Source organism: Anopheles maculipalpis, chromosome 2RL (assembly GCF_943734695.1).
Source record: "Anopheles maculipalpis chromosome 2RL, idAnoMacuDA_375_x, whole genome shotgun sequence".
Taxonomy (NCBI): domain Eukaryota; kingdom Metazoa; phylum Arthropoda; class Insecta; order Diptera; family Culicidae; genus Anopheles; species Anopheles maculipalpis.
This window is the reverse complement of record NC_064871.1, coordinates 29,005,736-29,021,869: the sequence shown is the minus strand read 5'-3', so window position 1 is coordinate 29,021,869 and position 16,134 is coordinate 29,005,736. Positions and strand designations below refer to the sequence as shown.

Here is a 16,134-nt window from a genome sequence, read left to right as displayed (position 1 = left end):
TGATGTAAAAATAAATGTTTTGCTCCAATTACACCTGATCAGAATTTTTAGGCCTTTTTTGAGGGGAATTATGATTACTTTGACTGTTTTGTTCATTGGGAGGCGAAATAGTTTGCTTCAAAAATTGGACGAAATTCAGTAGAGTTGTTATAGCTTTTAGATTGTTTAATTGCTTTGAATAAATTATTTAAAAAAAAACTTGATAATTTTCAATCAAATGAACATATCAGTTCGATAATCTCCTAGTCCTAGCAGGACAGACTTAAGCTAATTTATTTTACACGATCACCGTACCTATTTTCGTTCGTTGTGTTACGGAGCTTTTCCTTTCGTTTATCGTTAGTAGATAAAGACCGGGTTATGCAATGGCGGTGGTTTCCCTTTCAAGCTGTTATAAATAAAATCTGCAAAACAAAACGCAACCCAACAGAAACCAACGCTTTCCATAACCGGGTTTCATAGCAAATTGTGCGGTTTTGTAGCGAATTTTTCTCACGGAACAGTGGATGATGATCTCCCGATGGTGATCATTTGTTGGATAGCTTTATGAGCGGTCAGATAATCAGATGTGACAGCTCGGTTACGAAAAACCGCTGTTCAGGTTCCCACTAGAAGGGTGGATGTTAAGTCCTCTTTCTTCAACACACAGGACATCGTTCACCACCGTCTACAAAGCGCAATTCAATTTGCTTAAGATTCAGTGAACAAAATTTCTCAAAGCTCAAGCTGAAGTTGAAGGTGCACAGAAACCTCACGTCCTAGGACAGGGCCACTTCCCACCACCGAAGGTCGTAGCAGGTCGCAAACACTCGACAGAGGTTAAACATAAATGCAAAACAAAGCCACCCGTCGGAAGGCCACCCAAACCTGGACACGATCCACTTGCTAAGGATTGTTTGAATACACCGGTAGAAAATGTTTCTCCCTTGCCCTGTCAGGTTCATTGGGACATCGGACACTGAAAATTTGGCTGCCCAAAATCGCTTGTTACGACCCTTCAGCAGCACTTAACGATGGCAACAGTTGGAAAAAGCAAATCATAAAATTTGGAGAAACCACACAAAAGAGCTGGCTGCCGTAAAAGAGTGTAAGCATAAAGCCAGAAAATGATTTAATTACAAGTGGATGGTTTAGCTTTTCTTTCGCGGTGCTGTTTAGCACTTATGAGGATGGATCTTTTGAGTTAGCTTTTATTATTATTGTTATTTTTTGGAGCCAACACGGACGGTTTTTTGGTGTCTGCGTTTGGACATGAAAAGACTTGGAATCAAAATAAATGTTGTTTGTTGGTTTAAAGGCAGTGATACTTGAAAATTAACACCAAGGAGAGTAAGGTTTTAAGTATTTCTAAAATCTTCTAAAATAAAGAGTTATGTGCTATTTTAACAAACAGTTATGTGACCTTTGCTACTAAAAGAAAATATTGTTTTCAAAAAGACGTAGTAGAACGATCAAGTAGTTTAAAAATAGAAAAAGAGTTACCTCTGATAACAATCAACATTAACCTGCATCAGGTAGCTCAACGGATTGAATTTGGACAATATCCTACATCCTTGCTACAAATCCTTGCTCAAGAATATTGTTACCAGTTTTTGAGCTGCCTTTGGGTCTTTATAGTCTTTTTTTCCGGGGTTTGCCGATCAGTTGCTTTATCCTCTTGCATACAGCATGATTGAATAAGGATCAATCAATGACATAAGTTGCGACAAAAAGAGCTTTTCCACATGCACCGTCATCTCCTGATTTTGAATAACTATCACCAGAACAGCGTGTTTTAGATAACAACGTCCATCTTGGTATCTATGACCACAAGTTTATTGTGGTCATCGGCTCCATGCGTTTTGGAAGCATTGGATCTCTGAACTAATTGAACTACGTTTGGACGACATGAAGTTATGACTGGTGGCTTTACTGTTGGCGGAATGCGTGAGTTAGATGCTTCTGTAGCTTCACAAAGTTGCAGTGGCTTTCGGACTCGTGCGTTCTGCGGATGCGTGCGTTCTGTGGGGCCGCCAGCCACAACTTCCAAAGCCAAAGTTGTTAGTCTCCACGGCACGATATATGTCTCAGAATTCCAAGATTTTTTCGCTCCAAAATAAAAACTCATATTACGTATAAAGTAGAATTTTTTATTTGCAGATTCCGGACTGCTTTTGCCAATCTCTGCTGGCTCTACAACCTCAACAAAGGTTTATTCCCCATAATGTCCAGCTTTGTTGGCTTAATTTACCAGAGCTGGATAGTTAATGAGACGACTAGAAAGAGATTTGATACCGGTGCTTCAGTGTTATAAACCGGTACTATGAACGCCTGGAACAAATTTTATTAATAAAGCTTTAAATTGCTATCTGTATATAAAAGACATGAAGCAAACGGAGACAGATGTTGGGAATTATTTAATAAAAATATCGCTAAAACATGTTTCCCTTTAAAAAAGGGTTCAAATTTCTTTCCCTTTCAGCGAATCAAAAAGTACACACACATACAGAGAACATCGGACATCTTCAAGGTCAGTACGGGGATCGAAAAAAATTTGCATAAAATTACCCACCCCGTTCAAACACTGGAAATGCCAATCGGACCAACCAAGCCGCAAGGCGCAAGACGTTTATGACGAATCATGTGATTATGCACTTTTCGGGGGGAAACGGGTTGAAAATTACCAAACGACGTGAAGAGTTTACGATGGAACGTGATTCGGAATCGACCTTGATATGAATGATGCACCTTTTTTCGTTCCACAAGCCGGCCAAGGACGTTTCCCGCCACACGATCGTAATCGATCGTTGTTTTGTTTTACTTTTTCAATTTTCACACTTTTTTTATTTAGACACGAGTTTGCGGATAAACGCGAGCTTAAGGCGACCAGATAGACCAATGGCAGCTGCTGCTGCTATCTGCGCTTTATGCAACCTGCATTTGCATTCGCGAACAAAACAAGACGAGCTGTGGACAGCACAACAATTTGCCTGTGCCGCCTGCAGCTTAGTGTCAGCCTTTAGAAATTGCCATTGCCCGCGGAGCAAACACGCATGATGCAAGCGCACGACGCACTAATGACACCGGCATCGACAATGACGCGAAACTGTTGTGTAACTGCAGAACGATACAAATTGCTGCCACTTTGAAGTTCACAGAACACACAAGCTGATCAGCTGATCGGTGTTCTAAATAGCAATTGAGAGATCCTTACTGTATAATCTAGATCATGCAGCATGCTGAGCTAGTTGTTCAAAGTGTGTCATTTAAATATTTCTACAATCATTGCAAAATGACTGTATTTAGGGATGCATTGATAACGAGCAAAACTACAGCAAAACAGTAGCCTTCATCAGTAATCAATCCTTGGGTGGTGGCTGAGCGCGATGAGTTCATCAATTAAATTCGTTGCGCTAAAGGATGCACCCTTGGGCCGTAGCTGCTGATGTCATCCTGTTGTGTCGTACAGGATCGAAGCTGCACCAGCACGAATGACATCAGCCCAAATGTAGCAACATTCCCCAATAACAGCACGAATGTTGAGTGTAAATCTTCGTGCTTAAACAAATAAAACTCTTTTGTATGGCTCATTTTGCTGCCTAATTAATGGCACACAACGCAGTGTACATACTACGCTAATTGCGCCACAGCCAAATAAAAATGCTGACTTGTCCGGACGGTTGGTTTGCCTTCCGCTTTGGCTTGGCAATGAATGGGTATGTTTGTGCGATTTGTGTCCCCCCAGGAAAGCGAGGTTCATTGCCCGGAAATGGATGCCGATGGTAGTGAGATGCTTACAGTTAGCAGCACCAGCAGCATGGAACTTTATGTTATGCTGATCTACTTCGCTCGGATGTGCACGTGAAGGAACGCATGAATGCAAGTGACACAAGTCGCATCAAGCAAAAGACACGCATCTTCGCATAATGATAATATCGTTGCCGTACCCATTGACAACCCCGTTAGTTGTAACGGAGTATAGCCATCGGAAGAGATTCTTCCCTAGCAACAGAATGAAGAACATCCGATTTCCTTTTGTACTTGTCTTGTTTGACGGTGGGCCTATTAATTTTCTTCTCGGTTAATTATTCTCCTTCCACGGTGATTCCATCTGCAATTGCACACGCACGTGCGCACGTGTCGCTCTAGAATTAAAGCAAACGGCGTGAAATCTAAATCTTACATCTTATCGATGCTATCATGCGACCCCAATCTCAGAGCAAAAATCTCGGTGCCCGCGTTAATACTTACTGCGTTGTTATCCGCTTGGAAAGCCACCAGCACACTTGGCCGACCGGGTGTCTGGTCTTTCGCTCGATCAGGTGAAAAGTTCGGGCCACTTGATTGCGCTCCGCAAACCTCAATTCCACACGACCCGATCGAGTAGAAAAGAAGGGAAAAGGCTTTCTCTGCTGCCGCTTGTATCGAATCAGATTGCTTTGATCTTCACTGCCTGGTGTGGTGGGATCCGCCGGCAGCCTAGTCGTCGTCGCCGCCTTCGTTGTTGATGATGTTGAAGGTTTATGTTAAATTTTAACCTTCTTCTCGACACGCTACACACGGCACGTTTGGTTGATCATATGACCGTGAATTTACGCACGCGTGTAATTTCACCGCCGCGACACACGATCACTCCCGGACCTAACCACACAAAAATGGTGACACGCCAAACACAAACAACAAACACACGAATCACGGAATGCACCTAGTGATGATGAATCACGATTATTTCTTTTACAACCACTTATTCGAACAATCGAAAAGGATATTTGTTGCCCTTTTTATTTATCTTCTTCACTTAGTGACCGTTACATTCGAACGAAAACGAGCGAAGATGCGTAATAAGCGGTCACTTCGAGCATCTGATTATGATGACACAAGCTGATCCCGTGCGCGTGTGTGGGTAAGTGACGCCGGTACTTCCAGGAACGCACCGTACAAAGCAATGGTGGAAATTATTTCTTTCTTCTGGGGACGACTGGCCGAAATACACGGCTTGCCTTTGGCAACCGAGACGGAAAAGCACAGAAATTACCAAACGCGCACGCACGGGAGTAATTTAAACACTTTTTGTTTACCACAACATCAGTTAACAACATCCAAAATACGATCTTCTGCCGTACATCATTGGGCGCGATCTACTTTTCACGACTTTATTTACAACACTAACACGCTAAGCAACAGAAACACGCGACACCGTCCGAAAAAGCAGTTACAATTTGAAGGGTACCTTTTTTTTTACTTCGATCTAAACACAACAAGAAAACTCGGAGAATTGAAGGTGAAGCAGTGGCACACAGTCCGTGCCGCAGGTGAATGGTGCGTTGTTGTTAGCAAGCGAATGAATGGAATGTTTTGTTCAGCTGCTGGAGTGCGTGATGCGCGTTTTGGCCATAGCGTTCGCCCATAGTTATTTGATGCGAGTAGTTTATTTGCCCATAGTGCAACCAAATTCGTGTGAGAGACGTTTCGTGCTGACAGTCTGCGTTGCATAGGGTGGTTCATATATTCAAAATTTAAACTGGAAGTTGGTGCGAAGTAAGTTGTACTAAAAAGAATTAATTTGTGTAATTTAAAATGAAACATCGTCTGAAACAAGTATCCTAAGCTTATCTAAGATGGTTTTGTGGTTTTAAAGCTGTCGAAGGACGAATGGACATCTTCGGAAAATAGACGCACATTGCGAAATATACTCCGCTTGCTGCACAAGTCTACGATACCGCTCACAGGCTAACGCCCACGTCTAGCAATCTAAGCAAATCCGAGAAGTTGTTTTTAACGGGAATCCTGGACAATCAGATCCGCTCTCCAGCATTACTTTCTGGCCTTATACTTTGTTACTTTATACGTCCCATCCCGTGGGAGATCCTTCCGGACACAAAACAAAATTTAGAAACAATAGTCCAGTTTTTATTAAACAAATTTACTATCGCCACAATACTATTCTAATCTAACTACATTCAGCTGAAAGTGAGCAGGAATCTACAAATAACAGATTTTAGAACGAGAAACTTAAGGTAACGATAAACATTCCTTGCTATGCTGTTTATCACCCACCAAAATAATTGTAAGTTCATCACAGTTTCCTAGCATGATTGAAATCGATGAGCCGCACAGTTTTGTTTAATATAAACATCCTTCGATAGGAAACGTGTTTAGGTGTAACGGTTTTCGTTTTGTCTACACTTCTGCCAGCCTAGAATGCCTATAATAATTTTCCATTTGCTATTGTAAGAATAAACTTTTGGTATGGTTTTGTAGTACGATTACTATTAGAACTCTAACTCTCCCGGACAGTACTTGTCAATCAGGCCCTGGTAGTATGGCCACAACGCTTCGATATCGGGCAATGTGGTCGATTTGGTGTACAGATCGTAACGACTGAAAAGGATGAAGATCAGGAAAAAGTTATTAAAAATCCGTCCATATTCCACATCTTTAAACGAGCTTACTTGAACATCAAGACCCACTGCTTCGTTTGTTCGTCCTTTTCGTTGGTCAGATGATGGTAATCGCCCCCCGAATGCCATGGGTAGAACGAATGGTAACGAATCATGTGCAGTGCTTGCTCCGGCAGCGTACTACGGTTGTGCTTCAACACCCGGTACAGATACTCGTCGTGACCCCAGGACATGGTCAGCTTCTCCAATCCACAGTTGGGCTCGTACATACCATTTTTCGTACTGAAAGCAAAAAATCAATAAGGTTGAAACAATGTTATCTTGTTGATACCTTCCAAATTGCACACACACTCCACCTACTTGTACTTTGGATTATTGCCATCCGGATTATCAACGAAGCTATCCTCCCGATACACAATGCTCGGACCCCATTCGCAGCCAACCGGGAACGTATCGCCCACCACCGCCCATTGCGGCTCACCGTAGAAAGCCATCACCTTGCCCAGATCGTGTATCAAACCGGTGAGATGCAACCAATCCAGCTCGGGAAACTCCTGCCGGGCACGTTCGGCCGTCTGGAAGGCGTGCACAATGTTCGGCAGATCCAGATCCGGATCAGACTCATCAACCAGATCGTTCAGCTTTTCCAGCGCTTGACGGATGGTGGCTTTGAAGTGATCGAACTTGAGCCAATCCGCATGGCGGCCTGGGTAGGGAAACCGGGGTGGGAAAGGGCAAATTGTTTTCTAAATACGCTTACCAGCTTCATGATCATAAACGTCTATTGTTGTGGAAAAGTATGCGCGCGTATTTTGCGCGCGCACATGGCCAAGCACATGGTGAAGATGCGAGCGTCACGCACATGCTAAAACAATTGACCGTACGACGGCTTGTTTGTTTGGCGCACCGCCATTCGTCCGTTATCGAAAAACTATCAAAACAAACAGCTTAGGACGCTTATCAGTAGAAATCAGAAAGGCGCGACGTTCTACTGGCCTTGCTAATGCGAAACCACGACCTGATTTTGCACTCCGATCACCACTGGCAAGGTCAGTAACGTGTTGGTCCACGAGAGGGTCCACCACAGCCGCATATTTTGCGTCGTTCCGTTTGGGCGCCGTTTGGTGTTTGTCTCCAATTTGATAGCGATTATCGTGATTGGACGCAAATATTGAACGCATCCGAGGTGGGTCATAACTTAATCTATACGATATCGGGGCCGTACAAACCGTATTTGTGATGCGACATCGTCTAATGGAGGCTTACCTTTAACGAAGTCAACCGTTTGATGGGTGTGCATAAGCTTGTACGTGCGACGGACACGCTCCTTCAGTGGATCGTTCTCGTCTACCGTGTAGTCCCGGAACTTGGACACTTCCTTGTCAACAAACTTTGGCTCAGGGCGTAGCAGCTCCGAAACGTCCAGCACGTTTGGGTGCTGAAAAAAGGAGTAAGAAACTGTGGTCACAATTAAATCCTTACAGAAATAGTGGCGCAGGTCAACAATACCTCTTCAATGATAATTCTCATGGTGAAGCTTTGCAATTATCAGCCTTTTTCACAGCTATATTCTTAACAAAATCAGTTGGTTGCAACCAGTCACCACCAGACACTACAACAGCGCGTCAGTATCACTTCGTCAGCTAATAATACTTCGAGCAGATGTGGCCACGAGCTGTGCCACGGTAGAAGTACGTACAGAACTGTCGATCCTGGCACGAGGCAACTTGCCGTTTTATATACCTCCCATGCTGCCGACCTGTGTGCTCATCTCTCTTCTGCTCCTGCCTGGGCTGCCGAACCTCCGCTCCACAATCATTCCGCTGCAGTAAGATTAGTCTTGCCACGATGTCTGCCATCGGCGTGTCCGTGTGTGTGTATAAAAAAGATGCCTTCCAGGGTGTGGCGATGGTGATACCGAGGATGATAAGCTTAATCTGCTATTGGGATTTGAATTGTCCGATTAGTAAACGGTTGTGTGTTTTTTTATTTTGATCTCGTTTCGTTATTGTTTATATGCTTTGTTATCTATTCCATTAACTGGGGACTAGGGATATACTTCGAAGATAGGCAAATCGGTAATTTGGGTGACAACTCAATCGATAAGGTTTGTGAGGTTCTAGAAATTCCAGCAGCTTGAACCTCAGGGAAGATTGATCATTTCTTGGTGTACAATCGTGTCCACACCGGTAGCATAAAACGAGTCGCAAAAAGGCACAGCATCCGCACGTTATTGATCCTACAAGTATGCAAATTTTAATGTCCGCTCCATGCACACGGGAGGAACTAGCTCAATCCAGTTTCAATTTACAGCAGGCACGAGATCTCTTTGCCCACAAATACGATCGTCTCGTGTAGGGAGAGGATCAATTGCAGTGGAACTCAAACTAGTAGAACAAAGTTCTCATTTTGGAGGTGAAGAGACCCATTCCAACAACTACTCCCGAGTGATGTAACTGCAACCAAACCCATCAACACGGACTTGACAGTTGATTAGTGCTACTCCGAAGCATACGTGCTCAGTGATCCCGTGCCGGTTCTTGACAAAAAAAGAAATCATGCTTGATAACACGTCTCGTGACCCGCAAACGCACATGTGACACACAACGGCCGGGGTAAAGCAACTTTAAATAACCACCGAAATTCTACAAAGACACGGTACCTCTCGGTACCCTTCTTATCATCTCCTGTTCGGGTACGATTAGTATAGACATAATTTCACAACGACTGTTCCCCAATCGTCTGCTTAACAATCTGCCTCAGCTTAATGCTATCGAAGGTCAAGGAAAGTGTAAGCATAATGATACAGATTCTGCCATGAGTTGGCGTTTTGGTTCGTTGTTGTGTGCTTTTTATTTTACCTTTTTATTTCAATCATGCTCCCGTTTTCGCTCGATAGTGGTGTTGCTGCTAATGATCGTCGTAAAAATCGCGAATGCTTGTAATTATAATGATTGCCAATTACGAAACAATTACACGGTGGCAAAACGTTATCTACATTGTGAATGATTATGATTATGTTGTGGTTCGGAAAAAAAGGCCGCAATGCGTCTACGGTTCGGGAGGTTACTGCTGTCCTATCGCTCCTGGGCCAGCTTCCTTACAGTGGGCTGATAGGTCAAAGAAGAAGTAGTAGCAAATGGAAAATCATTATCAGTTGAGCTGATTGATAGGATGATCAGGGATTGTTTGAAGGGGGTTTTGTGTTGACATCGCTAAGTGCGGTGACACAGGACACGGTTGAGAGTTATTTTAGATGAATTTTGTGAAGGACCGTTACAAAGAATCCGAACATGCAAATGAATAACTTTGAACCTATACCAGAGAATTCTTCTCGGCTTGACAATCTACTAGGTTCACGCCGGCCATCGAATGGTTTACTAGACTTGCTGATACCACGTTGTTGGATAGTCAGTCCTCCCTACGATCTAGCTCATTTTTTTAAACTTCCAATGAAAACATGGCATTTTCAAAAACACGAATACGATCATCCTTTCACGAGCTCTTTTAAAAGCTCCATCAAACAGGCTCATCACTTCCCCGCATACATCATCATTCCTCTGACTGATTGATCAAGTGATCAATAGAAGTCGCTTACCGATCTGGCCTATTGTTAACGTCCATAGATTAGTGCGATCCATGATGAAGTGGTCCAGTCTTCCTGAGGCCTCACCTCAATAAAGTAAAAGCCCTTAGAGAACTCTTTTACTAAAAAAAGGATCGCAACTCTGCACTGAATGTACAGTCCTTTCTAACTATCTGCACGCGATAAATAACCTTGCCCACTCTTTATATCATTATGCTACACATCACATGAACGAGAAGTAACGAGAGACCTCAACCGAGAACGAGAAGTAAGAAACCACAAAACTACTTCCGATAAAAGCTACATCAAAAGACCGACAGAAGCGGTATCAAAAGATTCAAAAAAAGATTAGCTAGGGTATCTTTGAATGACTATGAAAATTACTACTACCAACAACCCTACGTCATCTAAAGCCTTACCACACCGGGAGGCCCTTCAAAAGTTGCCTGTGCCGTTAGAGATGGATGTAGTAAAAGTAAATGTTTCAGCTTTTGCTGCTTTTGTTGCTTTGTCCTTGCCAAAGAATAAGGACTTCCGATAGAGGATCACCAATAAAGATCATTGTTGGTAATTACTCCTATCTCTTAGCGGATTTACGAAAGGTCCAGCAAGGTTACATGTCACAATAATGGTTTCTTTTCAGCCATAGCGACAAGTTCTAGATAACAATGCCTATCCAGTTCAGGATATTTTTGCTGTTGAGAATGATTCTATGACGATACCAACGGATAAAGTCACTTTATCCGTTGGTATCGTCATAGAATTTTACTTTTACAATTTTACTGTTTGGATCTAGGAGTCACAAGGAGTGTTTTTTGCTTGTACTTCTCCAAATCGATGGATAAATGTTTTCACATTTTTTCGATGTATAAAATGTATTGTAAAAAAGACGATACATGAGTGGTGTAAAACCGCCATCGAGTGCAACACATATATTGAAGAGGTTTTTTTAATGTAACTTCTACAACTATAGGAACGAAACAGGTAGATAAAACAGTTGATATTAGAGTGAAGTTTACATAAAACAAGAGTTTCTCAAGCTTAAATTGATAGATGAATTTAAAGAAGAAATAACGAAGCAATTACAATACCGAAGCATCCGTGCACGTTGACGGTGACTCCAATTTATTAAGTCAACTTACACATTAAATTCCGCTTACTTCCGCCAGTCACTGACAGGACCGATCGGAGTCCCATTTAGCAATCCCAGTATCGTGCCCTTGCCGGTGGATACCGTTCATCATACTCGTAGTGCCCCTCGCGTCTTCGCTGTCCACGATCGCGTCTGCCACGCTCTTCTGCCTCACTATCACTTTTTCGCCGTGAGCTACGACTTCGCGATCGATGCTTCCGTTTATGTCGCTCCGAGGAGCCGTTCCGTTTGCGGGATCGTTTCGTCTTGGAGCGGGATCGCGAACGGGACCGCCTGTACGTAGGTGAACGGGACCGTGATCGTGAAATCGATCTACTACGGGTGGCACGTTTGGATTTTTTCAATCGCTTTGCGCGATCTCCCCGGCCGGCGTTGACGTCCTCGCTGCTCGATCGTGTGCGCGATTTTGTACGTCCACGACGTGTTCTACTACGGCTACGTTTGCGACTGCGCGACCGCCGAGAGCTGGATCGTTCGGAGCGGGACACTGATCGGGAGCGTGATTTCTTCTTCGATTTTTTCTTAACACGCGTCGATCGATGGTGACTTTTGGATTTTTTCTTCTTCGATCGCCGATCGGTACCAGTGCCGGAACGTTGCGTATCGGAAAGATAATCCGCATGGGACCGGGATCGGGATCGTGGGATGGGTTTGGGGCGTGTTTCGCTTACCAGTACAACATCATCATCATCATCATCGTCATCGTCTTCGATTATCGTCGTGGTGGTGGCCGTGTTGCAATTCTCTGTTGGTGTTTTTGTACACGTCTCTTTAGGTGACAGAGTAGTTGAGCGGATTGAATGGATTGATCCTTCGTCCTCCTCACTATTAGCTGTGTCCTTCGAGGTGGATTCGTTAGCTGGAAGCTTTTCAACTTGTGGATTGCTTTCCGTCTGATCTTGTGACACTACATCAACCTTCCGTTCGACATGCTTAATTAAGTTCACGAACATATTGGCACGTTTTTTGCGTTCTGCCTGTTTTTCCTTTGCATCAGCTGGTTCCCGCTCGGACCTTTGGTTAACAGAAGAAGGTGGTGAGGTCGCTTCCAGTACATCTAATCCATCTAGAAAAAGTTCGCTATCGGTTTCCTCTGTGACGATAGTCGGAGGCTTCGTAATTTCGCTCCGTTCGTGCTCTTTGCCGTCTGAAGAATTTTTCGTCGATATTTCCCCATCGGCAACAACATTGCTTTGCTCTTTACCAATCACTTCCTGTTGTTTCGAATCTTTGTCGACTTCTTCCTCCTCATCGCTTCCCAATCCGGGCATCGTCTTTACCGCACCACCACCATCCTCTTTTGGTTTCCGGACGAGTGAAAAACTAACCGGAGCTCCCAGCTTCTGATGCTGGATGTTCGTTACCGGCGCAGGAACTGATTTCGGTGCTGCCGTATGGACTGCTTTAATTCCCAAACTCGGTGTCGTTTCTACCACAGTTCCATTCTCCGTTTCCATCCTAACCTTTGCCGGTGGACTAGGCGGTTGCATTCCGACTCCGTTCTCGCCTGCATTCATGCGCTGCCGCACTCGATACGCATAATAAGGATAGTATTCGTGTGCTTGATTGAGAAACACAAAGCGAGCATCATTTTTGGCGCGCAATGCTTCCTCAAAGCTATATCCATTCTTCGCCACATAGATCGCCGTTCGGTCGATCACATTGTGAACATTTAAAGGGGGAACAATACCCTGAAAAGGGGCAAGTTCCTGAACCTTGTCAGGACTTTCCATTTTCTTTTTCTCGTGCTGGCCCGCCGTCTTGTCGTCTCCTTGATCGTCACTATCACCGCTGTCTGAATCGTACTGAACCAACCCGGCCAAACCGGTCGATACTTTCTTTACCTCCACGGAAGCAGTCGAACCCTCAGGATAGTACTCAACGTCCGTGTTGAGCGAGGTAAGCCCGGGTACGTTTGCTGCACCATCCGCAGTCACATTGTTCGGTTCCTCGGCAATCATGGTCGGTATAGGAGCACCGGTAATCTTGCTAATAAGCTGCGTGTACGCACAATCTACCGATGGTTTGTACTTGATAGCTGGAACAATAATTTTTGGTCTTGTTGGAGCCGTTTCGCTCTGCTCGCTATCGCTGCCATTCGAAGCCGTTCCCTTCTGTTCGTCCGTTTGTTGCTCCGACAAAATCGGATACTGATTGGTGCGAAAGGCAAGCAGCACATGTCGATAGTACCGAAATAGGCGTCCACTTTGGTTCAGAAAGTCAAACAGCGGATTGTTGGCTTGCTTCGTCTTTAGCAGAATCTCCATCTGACCTCCCTGAGAAGCGATGAATTTGGCCGTTTTCTCAATGACCGTGTGCTCCTTCATGCTTTCGGGCAATGGAATATCGGGAGGAATTTCGAAACCCTTCGGTACTTTGTACGGATCATCATCCTGGTCGTCGTCACTGGTACGTGCTTCAACGGTGGCAACGGTGGCCCCCTCCTGAGGTAGTGGTGCGTCGTAGTTGAACGGGACCTGATTGCCCAACAGTGTTTCCCGCTTGCGAGCTTCTTCTATAGGGGATGGAAGGAAAATTTCGTTAATTTACATGACATAGACTTGAGCTTGAGGGAATAGTACACTTTGCAACATCAAATGATAATTTTTTTTGTTACAAAAATTCTTTGGATATTGTGCTTTATCATATACTTAGCGATTAGCATATTTGGGGCTGAACCAATTCTACTACCAATATTATTGCTGTGACCACAATATCCTATAGACTGTGACTGTGAACTGTATTGTTGATGTATTACAGCATTAGTGTCCTAATTCCCCTCGCTTAAAAAAAAAAAAACAAATTTTAATACCTTGAAACATTTCCTCTTCCACCTCATTGTTGTACAGACTGTAGTAACGCTCCTCTTCGCACAGCTGCTCTGCCTTTTGTTCCGCCGCCGTTAGCCCCGACAACCGATCCTGGTACCCACCGGGCGGTGGTTCGTACGGTGTGAGGTCGTGTAATGCACCGCGAGCATCATATCTGTGCCACCGGTGTTGCGGTATTATCACAATCGCAGGCAAAGTCAGAGAAAGAGAGACAGAAAAAGAGAAAAAGCAAAGAAAAGAAGAAGCATATCAACATCCATCGTTTGACCCCCTGGCCCCCGGTAGTGCGGGAACATTGCTTTTGTGATACGTTTATTCGAAATCTCTTTTTTTCTGGGAGGAGTTTTGGTTAGGATTCTTTTGCTTCATGTCTCAATGTGTGCCGCTGTCAAGACTGATGCAAACAGTAACGGAAACGTACGAATTCGGTTTGGGTTCTGTTCCCAATATCGGGGAGCAAACTACCTCTTTGGAGTGATATGTTGCATTTTCAATGTCCCCAATATTAGGAAACCATCCATGTGCGAATCGCGTTTTTTGTTTTTTTTTTTACCGTAAAGCTTAATTCGTACCGTTCCGCACAGTTTTGCATTCGTCTGCAACAGACAGCATGATGGCAGAGATTTTTTGTTTTTGCTTTCTATGTTTGCTTACAACACAAGAAGAATAGAGAAAAAAATGTAGAGAATTAAATCAAACAATCAGAGAGATGTGTTCATTTACCACTTGTTTTATACATACCACTGCCGCCGATCGACTACTTTTGGTGTGTTGGAATTGTTTTGGAATATTTTGAGACCTAAAAATGAATGGTATAACGTACGGTTTTTGTTTTTCTGTTCGGTTCTTTCGAGGCATACGGCATCTAGTTGAAGTTTCGGGCGGTTCGAACGGGAGGAAGTCCATAGTTCCACACAGTGTTGCAAGGCACAGTTCATTGGTACACAACAGTAAACGATCGAACGATCATTTACTGACAAGAAAATTGGCCGAATTTTTGCCGGACACGATGAGGTTGTACGGTTTAGTGTTGTGGTTCATCCCTTCGCACCAGTAGTATGTTCCATTCCTTGTAGTATGTTCCCTCGTTTCCTCCTCAGAACATTCTTCTCAGCGAGGATCGGGTGATTTTCGTCCATCGGAAGAGTAACTTCACCGTAAACCCATGAACCAGTCGATGATCCATGAGGTGCGCAAAGTGTTGCTGTTGTCGATTCGTTGAACGCTGCTGCACGTGCACTGTTTTGGCTTAGGCTTGATTGGTACAAACGTTTTGTTTCTGATATTGCATGTTTTTAGGTTGAGCAGAAATAAAATGGTATAGAAGGTAGAGAAAGGAGCTATTAACCTGTCTATCTTCAACTGATTGTCGCCCATCCACGGTATCAGATGCCGGCCCTGATCGATGAACCGGGCCCGCTCGTCGTCGCGGAACACCTTGCACGAGTACCCGAACACGAGCAGATCGTCAAAGTTGTCCGGTGCGCCACCGAGATGATGATAATGACCGGTGCGCCGTAAAATGCCCGACTCGCCATTAGGTACACTGAAGCTGGTGGTCCCGGTCGCGCTGTTACTTCCCGTACTGCTGTGTAGTCCTCCTACTGAGATTCCTAGTCCAACGCTGCTGCTGCTGCTGTTGCTGGCGGTGTTGGTGACGCCATCTGCCGTCATTATTACTCCGGGATGCGTTAAGCTAATGCCGTTGCCAATACCGTTGCTACCCGTATTGCTTCCACTGCCCATGCCACTAGTGCCTAAGCCACCTCGCAACGCACTATTGCTAATGTTCCACCGCTCAGCCATTGTAACACGCATGAACGTTTGTGTTTTCACGATTCGACAACATTCGAGGTCCCGGATTGCCCTTTTTGCTTACACAACAAAGCGTATACACGGTTTGCTTCGCAAAGCTCAACTATACAAATCACGGTCAACACTTTTGGGAGATTGTCGCGCTTTGAACGTAAAGCAGTCTAATTAACTATTTTTCGAGAAGAATTTCATGAAAACAAATTTTTCTACGGCTTTGCACAGCAACAAAACAACAAAACGTAGTGGTAGAAAATTTTGGACAGATGGCTATTATGAAGGAAGCACTGTGGGTAGACAGAGTAATTGACAAGTTGTGTATTTTTTTAAATAAAAAACAATATTTTTATTTTTTGAATCAAATCATTGATA

General features: G+C 44.1%; 4 protein-coding genes across 4 annotated transcripts in view; all 4 read right to left on the bottom strand.

The window, feature by feature from the left end:
- Positions 1-16,134, bottom strand: part of LOC126559075 (coiled-coil domain-containing protein 25) — a 318,194-nt gene that overhangs the window by 74,726 nt on the left and 227,334 nt on the right. The window lies entirely within an intron of this gene.
- LOC126565981 (serine protease snake-like) overlaps positions 1-16,134 on the bottom strand; it is a 320,396-nt gene that overhangs the window by 180,784 nt on the left and 123,478 nt on the right. The gene's annotated exons all lie outside the window — the stretch shown is intronic.
- Positions 6,252-16,134, bottom strand: part of LOC126558687 (inositol oxygenase) — a 74,284-nt gene continuing 64,401 nt past the window's right edge. The window contains exons 2-6 of the mRNA XM_050214736.1: positions 7,890-7,933; positions 7,647-7,818; positions 6,741-7,086; positions 6,432-6,662; positions 6,252-6,360 (exon numbers count right to left, since the gene is read on the bottom strand). Of these exons, the coding sequence (XP_050070693.1) occupies positions 6,252-6,360; positions 6,432-6,662; positions 6,741-7,086; positions 7,647-7,818; positions 7,890-7,910 (879 nt within the window). The 5' untranslated portion in view covers positions 7,911-7,933. The remainder of the gene's footprint in view (positions 6,361-6,431; positions 6,663-6,740; positions 7,087-7,646; positions 7,819-7,889; positions 7,934-16,134) is intronic.
- On the bottom strand, positions 11,163-15,833 carry LOC126556908 (protein suppressor of white apricot). Its single transcript, XM_050212464.1, has 3 exons — positions 15,299-15,833; positions 13,932-14,104; positions 11,163-13,634 (listed from the first exon to the last, which is right to left on the bottom strand). Exons 1-3 carry the CDS (start codon positions 15,766-15,768, stop codon positions 11,164-11,166), a joined length of 3,114 nt encoding a protein of 1,037 aa, XP_050068421.1. The 5' UTR covers positions 15,769-15,833; the 3' UTR covers position 11,163.

Coding starts and splice junctions, on each gene's coding strand:
- LOC126556908 (XM_050212464.1), bottom strand. CDS start 15,768: ATGCGTGTTACAATGGCTGAGCGGTGGAACATTAGCAATAGTGCGTTG. Junction 14,105..15,298: donor AATCAGTTGAAGATAGACAG/GTTAATAGCTCC, acceptor CCGGTGGCACAG/ATATGATGCTCGCGGTGCAT. Junction 13,635..13,931: donor GGAAGAGGAAATGTTTCAAG/GTATTAAAATTT, acceptor CATCCCCTATAG/AAGAAGCTCGCAAGCGGGAA.